Source organism: Indicator indicator, chromosome 6, assembly GCF_027791375.1.
Source record: "Indicator indicator isolate 239-I01 chromosome 6, UM_Iind_1.1, whole genome shotgun sequence".
In the NCBI taxonomy this organism is placed as follows: Eukaryota; Metazoa; Chordata; class Aves; order Piciformes; family Indicatoridae; genus Indicator; species Indicator indicator.
This window is the reverse complement of record NC_072015.1, coordinates 34,862,323-34,877,690: the sequence shown is the minus strand read 5'-3', so window position 1 is coordinate 34,877,690 and position 15,368 is coordinate 34,862,323. Positions and strand designations below refer to the sequence as shown.

The 15,368-nt window shown below is 39.4% G+C and overlaps 1 protein-coding gene across 1 annotated transcript in view; it reads right to left on the bottom strand.

Annotated features, from left to right (window-relative positions):
* Positions 1 to 15,368, bottom strand: part of LOC128967635 (dynein axonemal heavy chain 5-like) — a 149,822-nt gene that overhangs the window by 93,419 nt on the left and 41,035 nt on the right. Inside the window, exons 37-41 of the mRNA XM_054381818.1 lie at positions 13,727 to 13,905; positions 6,794 to 6,981; positions 4,937 to 5,131; positions 1,685 to 1,819; positions 481 to 670 (exon numbers count right to left, since the gene is read on the bottom strand). Coding sequence (XP_054237793.1) covers positions 481 to 670; positions 1,685 to 1,819; positions 4,937 to 5,131; positions 6,794 to 6,981; positions 13,727 to 13,905 — 887 coding nt within the window. The remainder of the gene's footprint in view (positions 1 to 480; positions 671 to 1,684; positions 1,820 to 4,936; positions 5,132 to 6,793; positions 6,982 to 13,726; positions 13,906 to 15,368) is intronic.

The following is a 15,368-nucleotide window of genomic DNA, read 5'->3' as shown; positions in this document are numbered from 1 at the left end:
TAGAAAGAACAACACTTGGGATTATATTGCATGCTTGGTAGAATCTATTGAAGTCAAGGTTTGAGAGACCACTTTTTGTAATCTTCTCAGCATCATATTCTCACAGTAACATTAAACATGAGCTTCATGACTGAACTGCGTCTGAGGGCAACAATTGTTTTCAGAACACTGAACAAAATTGGCTGTTTCTGAATTTTCATGTATACTCTACATTTTAACTTGTTCCATAGAAATTTCAATCACTCAGGGCCACACTCATATTTCCCATAAAAATGTAAGAAAGCTAAAATCTCGCTATGTGCACTGCACACTAAAAAAAAGTCATAACTGTTTCCTAGCAAAATATTCACATAGGCTTTAAAAATGACATATGCTCAATGTTAAAATACATTTTTTTGTTAAAATATTCTCATTCTGTAGCAGATAATATAAAAAGCCATTACTTTTATACAATCTCAAAACCCCATCTAGCATGCTAACCATGTCGGACTCGCTGAGTTTCGTACAGCTGAATGAGTTTAAGTATCCACGGTGGATGATGAATAAGCCCTGCTTTCTCCGCCTCTTTCTGGATGGCTGCCTGTAGTTCAGGATACCCAGCTTTATCCAGAGTAATTCCAGGGAATAGGTCATTAATGAGACTCATAAATAAAGGTTCATCTTCATCTACCTGTCAAGGATAAAGCAGGGGGAAATCTATTATTTATTCATTGAAATTATCAATGCAGCTGTAAACAATCTTCAAGAATATACCATATAAAAGATGGTGGTAGAAAACCTCACCGTTTGCAAATATTATACCTATGAATCAGTTGTATCAAGTGAATTTCATATAATGCAGCTACAAGTAATAATTTCTAAACTAAATACTTAAAGCTTATAAAAATATTAACATCTAAACACAGTTTTCTTCAACATATACACACGTTTCTTCATTTGTTACAGAAGGCAGCAAGATTTATTCCTATCATATTTTGCCTTGTATTTGTTATGATTTTTTTCTTTCTGTAAATCACTGAAGCATTCCTATAGGTTTGAACACAGGTACCAATGCACTGAATAAATTACCATCAGAACAGAGTAATTGGTTTCATCACAAAACGGGCTCCCAAGGTAAATACACAAAGTCTAGACATGCTATAACCTTTCAATTACAGCAATAAAAAGAAAGATGAATACTTTAAATAGGAATATTGAAAGAGATTAGACTATACAAGTAGGCGTTAGCTGCTTCCAATTATCTCACTCATTGCCATTCTTATGATGCTCTGAAAAGGCAACAGACTCCCAAGAAATATATAAATTGAAATTCTGGATTAAGAAGGATCTTTAATGACATTATTAAAAGTTAATACAATGTATTCTTCCTCTTTCTCCTCAGATAGGGCAGAAAGAATAAAAAGCAGGAGTTAATTAGAAGACCTGGTTAGGTCCCCTAGGATCTGATGATATTTCCAATCATTTTTCTTCAGCTAAGGCTTCTGATGTGTTTTCCTCTCTTCAAAAGACAAATAGCACTCATATTGTGATTGTATTCCGCTTCTCCACTCACTAATATACTGTATTAAAATTCCAAAATAATGTATCCAACTGCTGAAGGAAAAGAACTTTTCAAAGTGCATAATACGTACACTTAAAAATGCAAACAAAATACTCTAGGGGAAAGTCATCAGTGGTACAGTACCAGTTTGGAGAGGTTCATGTCCCGCAGAACTCTCATCACTACAGTTTTCTCTGGCTCTTTGGGATTACTTCTTTTTACTGCTCCAAGGGTTCTTAACACAGACAGGATATTTCTAAGCCCAAAGTCATAGTGAACCTTGAAATAATGCATAAATACAATTGGTATCACAAAGATTAAGCACTTTAAAATCAATAGAAGGCTGAAAGACAAATTCATTAGTAAATAAATAAGCTATTGAACTTTTAAATATTATTAATTTCACAGCTTTTCATCTTTTCACATAGATTTCCAGTTCTGTTGCTAGCATATCCTGAAGATAATTTCCAGTGTGGTTTGTCCGTACCTGCCCAATGTCCCTCTTGGTGGCAGACAACCACTTTTACAGGTCGTCGTTAACAGAGATGCATCTTCTATCATTTTCCTAAGTTCTTCATTTGCCATTTGCACGAAGAACAAACCATACATCTTCAACTACCTTCTGTTTCTTCACATGCAAGAGCTGTTGCTATCTTCATATATGGTAGTGGGATTCATGACTAAAAGGGTCAATCTCTTGCTGATTTAAAAAAACATACTGAAATTATTCAGATACAATTTGTTCTATGGAATTCTGTCCTATTCTGTACATAGTGACGTTCTGTTCTGTTCTGTGGATGTTTTCTCAACAACTTGGTTCAGGACAGGATTTAATCCAACAGCCATGTGCATCTTAGAGGCATATTCAACCAGCTCTGGACTTAAGGCAGGGAAGGGCTGGAGTATCTTCCCTTTCACTATGGGCACAGTTGCATATTTGCAGAGCTATATATATATATTCAATTTATTTTAGCACTTGTATCCAAACATACAATTTTGTCTTTGTTAATATGGATTTGAAAATATATGCTCATGAACGCTTTTTTACACTCTTTTGTACACAGTTCAAAATAACAAATTGCACAAATAAAGAAGAGTAACAATTCTTCTTCATTCAGTTGAGAAACAAGTCAGATGCAGAAAGTTTTGCAGGAAAATATCTGACATTGGACTGAAGCTTCAAGTGAAGGGAAGAATTATGTCCAGGACAAAAACAACCACTCAAATGGAGGCACAGATAAAATGCAATCCTACCAAGGTCAAGTCTGAGGAAGAAAAGAGACTTCCATATTCAATACTCTGGAAACAAGCTATGTTACTAACTGCTCAAACTGTGCATATACACATTTTCCAAAGAGATGTTCACAAATTGCCCTTAAGAGAGGGCAATTTCCAATTGCCCTGGAAAATGATCTGCTGACAAATGCAACCTATAAGCCTGGTGACTATAAAACACAAGATGACAGGATTGTGAGAGCAGGCTGGACAGCAACAAAGAGATTAACTCTACTGATGCCAGGTCACTGGAGTTCATCCAGATTGCTGAAAAACTAATGTGAAGGCTAACAGAGACATGCAGACATTATTACAGGAAGTCACTGGCAGATGTGACCCTTCAGAAACCATTCTACAATATAAAGCTAGTGAGTAAAACTCTCCCAGAAAAAGAAACTGGAAGAAATTGGAATCAATTTGGTTATATACATTGAGAATTAAATTACAGAGGTATAGAGAATCACAGAATGTTAGGGGTTGGAAGGGACCTGGAAAAATCATCTAGTACAATCTGTCTGCCAGAGCAGCATCACCTATACCAGGTCACACAGGAACACATCCAGGTGGGTTTTGAATATCTCCAGAGAGGGAGAACCCACAACCCCCTTGGCCAGCCTGTTCCAGTATTCTGTCACCCTCACAGTGAAGTAATCCTTCCTCCTGTTTCCATGGAACTTCCTGTGCCTCAGTTTCCACCCACTGCCCCTTGTCCTGTCATTGGGCATCACCAAGAAGAGCCTGACTCCATCCTCTTGGCACTCACCCTGCACATATTTACAAACATTAGTGAGGTCACCCCTCACTCTCCTCTTCTCCAAGCTAAAGGGCCACAGCTCCCTCAGTCTCTCCTCATAAGGAAGATGTTCCAGTCCCTTAATCATTTCTGCAGCTCTGTGCTGGACTCTTTCAGGCAGTTCCCTGTCCTTCTTGAACTGAGGGGCCCAGAACTAGACACAATATTCCAGATGTGGCCTCACCAGTACAGAGTAGAGGGGGAGGAGAACCTCTCTCGACCTACTAACCACACCCCTTGTAATATGCCCCAGGATGGCATTGGCCTTCTTGGCCACAAGAGCACATTGCTGGCTCGTGGTCATCCTTCCACTCACCAGGACTTCCAGGTCCTTTTCCCCTTCACTGCTCTCCATCAGGTCAGTCCCCACCTATACTGATCCATGGAGCTGTTCTTTCCCAGGTGCAAGACTCTACACTTGTCCTTGTTGAATTTCATTAAATTTCTCCCTGCCCAACTCTCCAGCCTGTCTAAGCCTCACAACCCTTTGGTGTGTCAGCAACTCTACCCAGTTTTGTGTTGTCAGCAAACTTGTTGATGACTTTTCTGGTTTAATTCTGAAATAATGAGGGAAATACGAGGCACCATTATCATATTCCATGTAGTAATCCAAGATTTCTACTTTCAGGTCAACATAGTCACTAATAAATATGTGGTATGGAATTGGTAAAATATGTGGCATTGAACATATAGTCAATACATTCTGGTTCATTAGGATCCAACCACAGCAGGCATTTGAGCTGCAATTTACCTATCAGCCATATAATTTCTCCTTGAGACCCTCTAGTGGATAGCCAGGCAAACGCAATCAAAGGGCAACAACTAGTTCTGTTCTTAAAAGCATCTTCATCCTTTGTTTTATACTTAAAATACTCCATGCTGAACAGAACAGCACCTTTCTGGTAGGACTCAGCAAGATAGTGCCTTCTAGGCACTCCTCAGTTGTTTACAGTTCTTATAGTACTGTATAAGAGTACAGTACTTACTGTATTGGAGATCTATTGGAGTGCCTCTCCAATAAATTTAGACTTCATAAATGAAGAGGCTGAAAAACACAACCTCTACAAAGCTCAGCAGGGCAAGATACATCGTTCCTCACTTCTCCAATAACTGCACTGTTTAAAAATCACAAATCAAGCTTCCTTTACAACATGAATTAGCATGAAAAATACAAATGTGATTATTTCAGACTGTTTCTAGAACTTGAAACTGAAAACCTTAACAAATTAATAGGTTCGTGAGTGTAAAAAAATTATATATTCTATGAAAGCACATTCTCTACTTATCCTTGCAGTGACAGCTTACAGTTGAACAAATATTTATTTTACCTGTTTAGATAACTGCTCTTCACAGAGTTTGTAGAGTGTATAGAATTTTTGACTAAGGACTTGGTTGTCTCGGAAACCAGCACTTGCCAGCTTGACTCGCATAATAATGCTGCGGTCAGGCACCATCATAGCAACTGTACGAAACTGTATCTTCAGATTTTCTGGAAGTTCCTGACGTCCTGCATAGCCAGGGTTCTGAAAAACACAACATATAAATTAAATTTTATATAATGAATGCAGGATAGGAAGGTTTATCTTCTCTGATAATTATTTGGCAAACGCAGAAGGAGATGCCAGATTACAAAGGGTAAATTGAGCACGTCACAATTACACATCACTACATGGTTGTCTAAATACTGCAGCTCATGAGGTATGTAGTATCCCATGTGTTACTCAGAGATGCCCAAGACACAGAGACATAGACAGACAACCACTTACAGATCTTGATGGAGCTGTTCTAAATGGCTAGTTCCTCAGGGTCTTCATATTGTTCCAGTGCTGAAGGTTACTGTTCCTTTTGAGCATTCCCGACCATTTCAATGCAAAGTCAGTCAAGCACTGCAAGCCATTACTGAATATAATTTCTGACCTTTCACTGAAGGTATCTAAATCATTCATGTGACTACTGAATAGCTCAGATGTGAAACTGTAGTTGATGGCTATGTGGTGATGACTTCCTAAACTCTTTCATCTGTTTACAAATTTCCTTGGAACTGGTCTTTGGGTGATACTAATTTGTCCTCTTTTTCAAACTGAAGTGATAACATTAACAGCTTTTCAGAGGGAGGAAGCTTTGAAATAAAGACAAAGTGCTTCCATTCTCAGTTGTGAGTAGGTAGCCTATAGCTAAGGAGGGGGAGTGACAAAACTGATTTTAAGGTATTCTTAGGCTTTCCTGTTTCTTTGCCTCCTGCACTGCTAGAAGCAGTCCACAGGCACCAAAGATCTTCAGTAGGCTAGTGAACCACAGTGAGGGTGGTCTTCCTCATGCTGTCATATAGAAGGAATGTGGTCAAAAGATTTTCACAGGTGGTGAAATAATAACCAGACCAACTATGGTAGCCCTTGCAGTGGTCAATTACTTCTGCTTTGTTTTGACAGACTTTGACTAAAAATATGAGAGGGCTGAGTTTAGTCTCAATATATCAAATATTCATCTAAAAATGCCCTTAAAACACGTAATTAATGATAATTGCATACTTCTAGTTCTACATTCCATCTATAAATACAGGCAAAATAAAATATGATCATCATGAAGAAAATGGACCTGTTGGAGAGGCTCCAGAGGAGGACCACAAAGATGATCAGAGGGCTGGACTACCTCTCCTATGAGGATAGGCTGAGGGAGTTCAATCTGCTCAGCCTGGAGAAGGCTCCAGAGAGACCTTACAGTCACTTTCCAGTACCTAAAGGGGGCCTACAGGAAGGCTGGAGAGGGATTTTTTACAAGGACCTGTGGTGATAGGAAAAGAGGCAATAGTTTTAGACTACAGCAGGGTAGATTTAGATTAGACATCAGGAAGAAATTCTTTGCTATGAGAGTGGTGAGACCGGAACAGGTTGCCCAGAGAAGTTGTGAACACCTCATCCCTGGAAGGGTCTAAAGCAAGGCTGGATGAGGCTTTGAGCAACACAGTCTAGTGGGAGGTGTCCTTGCCCATGGCAGTGCGGTTGGAACTAGATGATATTTAAGGTCCCTTCCAACTCAAGCCATTCTATGATTCTTTGATTTGACCAAATCATTATTCAGATTATATTCACTATTTTGTAGCAGACAGTTCCAAAGATTTCAACAGGGAAATTTAAATACAAAAGATTTTTCACAATGATGCCTTTTATGTATATTCACACACATACCATAGTCAGAAATATACCAAATTCCCTGTCCATGTCAACAACATCACCATCAGTGAAAGTGAACCGAGGTTTCTTGGTTTTCTTACACTGAAGTACAATAGATATCTGCTGGGCAGCTACTGATAAAACAGGAAGTTCAATGCGGTTAAATTCATCAAAGCAACCCCATGCACCTGACTGGGCTAAACCTAAAAGAAAACACAAGGAAAAACATTTTGTTAAATATCAGATCAAGCAAGAATAATTTACACATAAAATAGAGCATGTTCTGTACAACTTAATGCAACATGAGAAGAATGAAGAGAATGAACACCGAGTACAACCAGAAGTAAAAACTAGAATAAATGAGGTTGTGCATTAATGACATCCAGTAAAATAATTACCCTTTGGAAGAAAGATACACAAACTTCTTTACAAAGAATCCTACAATTTTATTGCAACCATTCAAGCAGAAAGTGTTTAATAATGTTGTATATAGCATCTAGTGGCACACAAATGCATATAGCATGGCAACTCATCTATGCAGAGGGTGAACTCGAGAGACACCTACCTACATGAAAAGCAGAGAATCAAATCAGAAATCACTATATTTGTGACAGAAGCATTGTAGTATTTAATAGCGATTCATAGGTCAAAAATTGTTGGAGAATAGCATCTTGCTGTTCAAGACAGAGGAATCTGATGTCACACTTCCAACTCTTATTTGCAACAGGGCATGTAGTTCTAGATAGACATCTTTTGACAGAGTCAAGTACTCCTGTGTCATGATGGCAGGACTGAAATAGGAGAGTCTAGAGTGGCAGTTTCCCTGTGGTGGGAAAGTTCTCGTGATGTTCCACATCCAGTCCACAAAAGAGAAAGGATAGTGCATCTATCCAGAAACTTTACGGATACCATCTCCTCCCTTCCCAATTACTATTTCCTGGACTACTATTTCCTATTGTCTAGGCTGGTGAGGCTGTATCCTCTAGTCCCAGAGCTCCATTTCAGCTCAGGCAGGTCTGAGCTCTGCTGTATGTAAAGCTAGGCACGGCCCTATCTCCTGTTATCCTGATTTAATGACTGAACTTCCGGAGGACCCCAGAACTGTCCATAATCTTCCCCTAGCCCTGCCTCTTGCTGTTGCTGACAGAACTTCCTAGATAAATCTGGGACCCAGCTTGTTATTTCACCTTGTCTGATCATCACTGGGCAGCTGATATCACCAATCTGCCCTGCTCAGGCACTGTGGGATTATGCCAAGGTCAGTGAAGTCCCTGCCCTTGCCTCTGCAGTAGTGATCTTGGGCTTCTGGCTTGTCTTCACTCATAGAGCTACCCCATTCTTGTTGCTCTCTGATAAAAAATTACTGTAGAGATTTCCCAAATGCATTTGGGCCATTTTGTTTCATGTGCTATGACTACTAGGACACATTCTTAAAAAACAAAACAAAGGTTTTTTCCTACTTTGTGTATTAAACATCATTATCTGCTCTTTGGGATGAAACAAGGAAAAACCCTATAGCTGGTCATTCTTTATGAAAGAAACTTTGTGCCAGTGTATTGGGTTTTACACTTACTATCTGCATATTCAAGGGTTTTTAAATTATTTTCACTATAGAATGGTGATGGTTCAGTTCTAACCAAAAATTTTATACCTTGGAAAGGAAAAAAAATCTTTTGTTCTGTAATGCCACCTGCTGCATGAAGTTAGGAAACCTGACTCTCAGACAAAGCCAATGTCCCACAGCTTTGAATCAACTTGGTTCTTGCAAAATTATTTAATTGTGGTGGTGTTTAAGAAGAAAAATGAAAGAAAATGCACACATATGTACACACCGCCTCACAAACACAAGGAAAAGCACAGCAAGCAAAATGTCAGCTGCAAAATAGCTTAGAGACCATCATCTAATTTAATTTGTGCACTGTCATACTGTGCATTAATTTCTCTCTCTGCATAGAACATATCATGATAATCAAATACAGAAATGGAATAAAAGCAGAAAATAAAGGACAAGACTAAAGAGATCTTTAATTATGTCTAAGAAATGTGACATCCCCTCAGCCTAACCAGTACAGATATCCCACTGGTCCTCCCATGATACAAGAATCACACAGTGGAGCTGCTACCCCCTCAGAAAGACTTCAAAATGCATATGTGCAATGCAATGTCATGTCTCCCTCCATGCCAGTGACTCTATGATCTATACACAGCTGAGTGGGCTGACCTTGAATGTGACATTGTGGTCACAGCCCTCAGTGCACAGGTACAAGGTCCACACACACAAAGAAACTATGTTTAGAGGCTACTGTGACAACCTCTACCAGATGACCCAAGAAGCCAAGTGAGAACAATCTGTGTGCTGTTCCACACTGGGAGGTCTGGCTAAAAACAGTGTGACAGTGCCGTACTTAATCATTACAAAGCATCTATAAACTCTCTTTTGTATTGAAACAACGCATCTCTCAAGATTTTTACACAGGGATAGAACTCTGTCTAGCCACAGTGCAGCCCAGAGGCAGTAAGGTACAATGTACTCATTGATCCTGAAAGAATTTACTCCATACTAATTTATTCAGCTTCTGAATTAAGATAAATATAAAATCTTACATTAAATGCTGCACTAAATATCAAAACACAAAAAAGTGCCTCAAGCAAGACCAGAGTTGTTTGAATGTAACTACAGAAAATAGAACCTAAGCAAACAAAAATTTTATACTTATCTAAAGACAACAACAAATAAAAGGTTTCCTAAAAGGTATTCAACAACACTTTCCAGTAACAGTGGAATATAAAATTTATAATTCCAAAACAGTCACTTACAAGTTGTGAAAATATGTCCAAAGCAGCTGGTGCCCTTCACAAATGAAAGCATCAATGACTTACGTAAGAACAGAATCTTGCTTTTCCTTCCAGACACACAGCAGTTCAATGAATGTCACAGAATTGTCAGGGTTAGAAGGGACCTACCTCAAGCATCTTCTAGTTCCAACCCCCCTGCTATGGGCAGGGACACTTTCCACGAGATCAGGTTAAATCACCCTATTCAGGCTCTATTGAGCCAGCTCTGCTATCTACCTCCCAGGCAAATTCTCTGAGAAGACACCATCCCACTAGCAAAGTGACTGAGACAAGCAGCCACAGGCATCACGGTCATCTGAGCAGCATGTTGTTGAGTTCTATAAGCTTATTTTCTAATTCACATGGAACATTAGTATGCCATTAATCGAGGCAGTCAAGTAACAAGGTGTTACAGGTTTAAGACTAATATCCTAATTGTAAATAAATTTTTCAAGAGAATATGAAAGAGTCCAGGGGATGGACAGTCCACAGCAGCTGAACACAACATAAGAGATATGTTTATCCCATTCATTGGTCTGCAGTTCTAGATAGTCTGAAAGCACAGCTTGTTTGCTATCTCTTTCCCTCTGTCTCTGCCTCACCTTGCTTGCTTGGCTTGCGGGTTTCTCTTTGGGTTATGGTAAAGACCAGAGGTGGGATCGAGAGAGATAATAACTTGCAAGCTGGTACACAGCCCTCTGGGCTTTGTCCAGGGGGGTCTGTACAGGAGGGTGTCCAAGGGCGGTCTGGGCTATTGTGTACAGGGGTGTAGCCAGGTTAATGTCTAATTGTATATATATATATATATATATATATATTTGTACATGTTTATCACCTTTTATATTTAGCCTACTTTTTGTAAATAATAATTTAATTTAATTCCCAAATTCTGAGTAGTGTGGTAATTTACTCCTTGGGGTAAATTCCAATTTGTACAGTGGTGCAAAATCAAGCCTCCACACAAGGTTACATTACACAGTATTACTTAGCTCTTATTGCATATGATGACAACACTGCATGGAAAACGGTCAGCTTATAGGAAAACAACAGAGAGAAAGCTGAGCCCTAAAACTCAGGTCCTGTTCTTAAACACAGAAATTCTGCCCAGTTTTACTAAAAAGTAGCAATGACAAACTGCAATTATCCCTATTGCCTCAGTTTGAAATGAGAAATGGTAACTTAGTAAAGTGCTCAGAACAAAAAGCCAGAAACAAATCAAGGATACAGAGGCTAGAGATATGAATCACACGGTTTAATATAAAGAAGTCAGGGAAAAAGGTGGTAACATAAAGAGATGTATGTGTTCTCACAGAAGGAGCAGAGAGGAAAAAGACAACAGCTTGGTGAGATCAAAGACAAACCTACTGCAAAGAGAAACAAAGGCTGACATTGCCTCTCTGAAGTGATGACCACAGGTAGAGCAGAGACCCAGCAGATGACTGCGCTTGGCACTGTGACCATATTCAAACTTAACCAGAGAGCAAGCTGGTCCTAGCCTTATTCTGTTTGTTACCAAAAGGTGCTTAGAGAAGTCTTTGTCTTTGACTGAAAGTATTCACACACACAGCTAGTTTGATTTCTATCTTAGAAATGTTCCTCTGTTTGTTTGGTGTTACAGAAACGAGCAGCTTTCCATAGCTCCTTGTAACTAGGTAACTATCTTCTCCCTGGACACACAAAAATCTGGCCTTGGCTATAACCACAGTATTTACCTCAGGTAAGGACCACAATAATGCAGTATATTCAGTACAGAAGTCATCACCTTCTACAGTAACTCAATGGGATATGAAGAAACTTGTCTCCTGCTCTCAATTCTCATAGGAACACTGAGCCAGTTTCGGCCTTCTCCAAGGCAATCAAGGCCTGCATTTACCTAAAAAGACCAAAGCTAAAGCTAAAAGACTAGCTAAAGACTGCCTAATGCAGGAGATTCCAGAAAGGGCTGAAAGGAGGATCTGGGGAACTACAGGCCTGTCAGCCTGACCTTGGTACCAGGGAAGATTATGGAGCAGTCCCTCTTGGGTGCACTCACACAGCAAGTCCAGGATAATGGAGGAATCAGGCCCAGCCAGCATGGATTCATGAAAGGCAGGTCCTGTTTGACCAACTTGATCTCCTTCTATGACCAGGTGACCTACCTAGTGAATGAGGGAAAGGCTGTGGATGTTGTCTGCCTGGATTTTAGAAAAGACTTTGACACTGACTCCCACATCATTCTCCTTGAGAAACTTGTGGCTCATGACACAGACAGGGAGACTCTTCACTGGATTAAAAGCTGCCAGGACAGCCAGGCCCAAGGAATTGTGGTAAACGGAGTTAAATCCAGTGGCCAATCAGCAAGCAGTGTTCCCCAGGGCTCGGTGTGGGGGGCATTTCTGTTTAATATCTTTATTAATGATTTGGATGAGGGCATCAAGTGAACCAGCATCAAGTTTGCAGATGACACTAAACTGAGCAGGAGTGATGATCTGCTCGAGCATAAGAAGGCACCTCAGAGAGATCAGGATAGGTTAAATTGACAGGCTGAGGTCAAACAGAATTAGGTTTAACAAGACCAAGTGCCAGGTCCTGCACTTTGCTCAAAACAACCCCAAGAAACTCTACAGGCTTGGAGAAGAGTAGCTGGAAGGCAGCCTGGTGAAAAAGGATCTGGGGGTGCTGGTGGACAGTCAGTTGAACATGAGCCAGCAGTGTGCCCAGGTGGCCAAGAAGTCCAACGGCATCCTGGCGAGTATCAAGAAAGCGTGTGCAGCAGGAGTAGGGAATTGATTATGTCCCTGGAGGTGTTCAAGAAACATGCAGATGTGGCACTTCAGGATATACTTTATTGATCATGGTAGTTGGATTAAAGTTGGACTCAATGATCTCAAAGGTCTTTTCCAACCTTAATTCCAACCTATGATTCTATTCTATGATTAGAAGAACTTGTCAAACAGACTAAACCATCTTCTTTTGCTTCTTTCTCTGCACTACTTATTCCCATTTCCCTCTTTTTGATATAACCATTAAAGAAAGTTAACAAGTTAATGAAGTATAAAATTTTCTGTAAAAGAACAAAAGGATTTAGAGGAAGAACAGCAGTACAGTGAAGTCAGTACAAGTATTGCTTTAAAATCAGTTCTTTCCAAATACATACAACACAGAGTAGTGATCTTTTTGATCTAACTCAGCCACAATCCAACCCAACAAGACTACAGAAGAAACAAAGAGAAATATAGAAAATATTTTCACAATTAAACATAAAATCACCTTAATCCAAACCTGGCATGCATATTCTATCTTCTTAATTGGATACTCTTGAATAAGAAACCAAAGACAAGTGTTACCTCTATTAAAATCTTGCCAGCTTTGCAGGCTTCTTAAGTAAAACTAGAAAATATTTTTTTAACTTTCTGGAGACATCACAACAGTGAAAATTGTGTTTAGGATACCTTGTGTTGCATTTAAGAGCTCACTGCTCACAGGAAATGGTGGTGTTCTGTGATCTGCTAGCCCATATAACCAACAGTAACTACACACAAGAGAAAAGACATAATGGAGTCCACAGATATTGGATCACCTGACAACTCTTTTCAAAATTCATTTCAAAGCTCTTTTTATCATGAAAAGTTATCAGCGTTTGGCCACTGTCTCATTTTCCTGGTTTCAAAAAAGTTCTAGGGTTTCAGATATAACACTGAACCACTTTGCATGTTTCCCTTCCTTGCACAACATCTTTGAGGTTTGTATTTGTCTTGTTTGATACAAAAATGGCAAGGGAGGGCTAAATATTCTCCCTCCTTCGGATGGATGGGATAGAGGCATAAAGAAAATCAGTAGAAAAGATGAAAAGACTGAAAGGGAAAAGGAAAAGTTGGCATAGATAGGAAACACCATCCAAGAATATTAATAGAAAAAAAAAGACTGGAAAGAATGCAAGAATAAAAAGGAAAATTAAAAATAACGAAAAAAGGGAGGTGCAAAAGAAGAAATAATCAAACATCAGGAAAAGCTGATGAGCATCTGGAAATAAAAGGAAACAGAGGAGAAAATACCCTACTAATCATTGCTAACTCACTAGTGAAATGATAAAACCTTATGACTCTGAAATGGACGAATCAGATTATTTCTTACCTTTATAGATACGGCCAAGTCCTCGGTAGTCCATTTGGTCTGAGCAATTGAAAACAACAACATACTTTCCCAGGCATTTGCCCATGTCTTTAGTTGTTTCTGTTTTCCCTGTCCCTGCAGGTCCTGCTGGTGCACCACCCATACTCATATTCAGGGCCTGTGCTAGAGTGATGTAACACCTAGAGACAAGGGAACAAAGAGTTCTATTAATCCTTTCTGCTGTTAATTATTTGAAATCTATTAACATATCCACAGTAGCTGTATCATACAAAGCTGGGCAAGGTGGAAGACATGGGTTTGTTTCCAGTGTGAGTTCCTCACACTAATTGTACATTTTCCCTCCATGACTCAGCCTCATTCTGTGGCACCCAAACCCACTGGGTTTTCATCTTTTCTCCCATCTTCCTACTCTCTCCTCAGAGCACACAGGATGGGCTCTCTGATCTGGAAATAGGAAGGCACAGAGGCTAGCAAACCCTCCTGTTCTTGCCATTCCCTACCAGCATGTCAAACTACAGTAGTGCTGCCAGTCACATGAGCTCTTTAAGTTCCAGAAGAAGAAATGAGAGGGAAGGTTGCAATGAGCAACAGAGAAAGAAGAGAAGGGATCCATGAATCCTAGGATCATATTCTGCTTCGTTCTCTATACACAACTGAGATCCTCAGGGTTAAGTCTCAACCTCCCCAAATGGTGCGGAAACTACTGAACGTTGTGGGAATACTGTTCCAGCCTACAACACCCCAAAATCCCAGTAAAGCCATTTTAACACAGTGAAACTCAAAAGTTTTATCATAAATTTGGGGAGAGAAAATAGGCACTGCAAATTCCCCAGTATCACTAGTATCATTTCCTAGCAGTACTCATTCTGATAAAACAGCAGTAACGGTACTTTATCACATTATTACTCAGGAATTAATTAACAGGCACTCAGTTAACAGAAAAAAATACCACTCCTCATAATTCTGTTACTGAAAATGAGGTAAAGACAAACTGTACACATAGTACAAGTCCTAAATAGAACATCCACTTCATTTTTCCTATCTGCCATGACATGGCCTATGTCTGACATGATGTTTAGGAGCACTCCATTTCAGTCCCATTATCTTAATGTAATGTACCACTGCCAGTGTGTATTTATCATGTGCTTTGGGAATTTCCTGAAGACAAAATAATTAGCCAAACAGCACCTGACTACAAGGTGATTAATGAAAAGCAAAAATATCCTTACCTGAAAATTGTCTGAAGCTCATACATGTCCATAAAGCAATATTTAAAAAATATTAAAATGGAAAAAGCCTACAAGGGGAATGAAATCTGTTCTTATGCAACACTGCTTAGCTACATAAGTTTCCCATGCCAACTCTGGAAAACATCTCTGCTTCAAATAGTCTGCTTCAAATATGACTGTGGATAGCCCCTAATCCCTGCAGCTCTGTTTGGCTTTTCTAGATCTGTCCAAAGACAGATACCTCTGTTCTTTTTTGTTGATATTATTATTATTTTAAACTCATTCAGAAGGCTCACTTTCTTCAATAATGTCACCCTGTGCTAGTTTTCAGTTTCATGTAACATAACACCTTGAACCAATCCCTAACCAATTTAGGCTGCATTTTAATTCCGTGAATAAATTTTGAATGACAA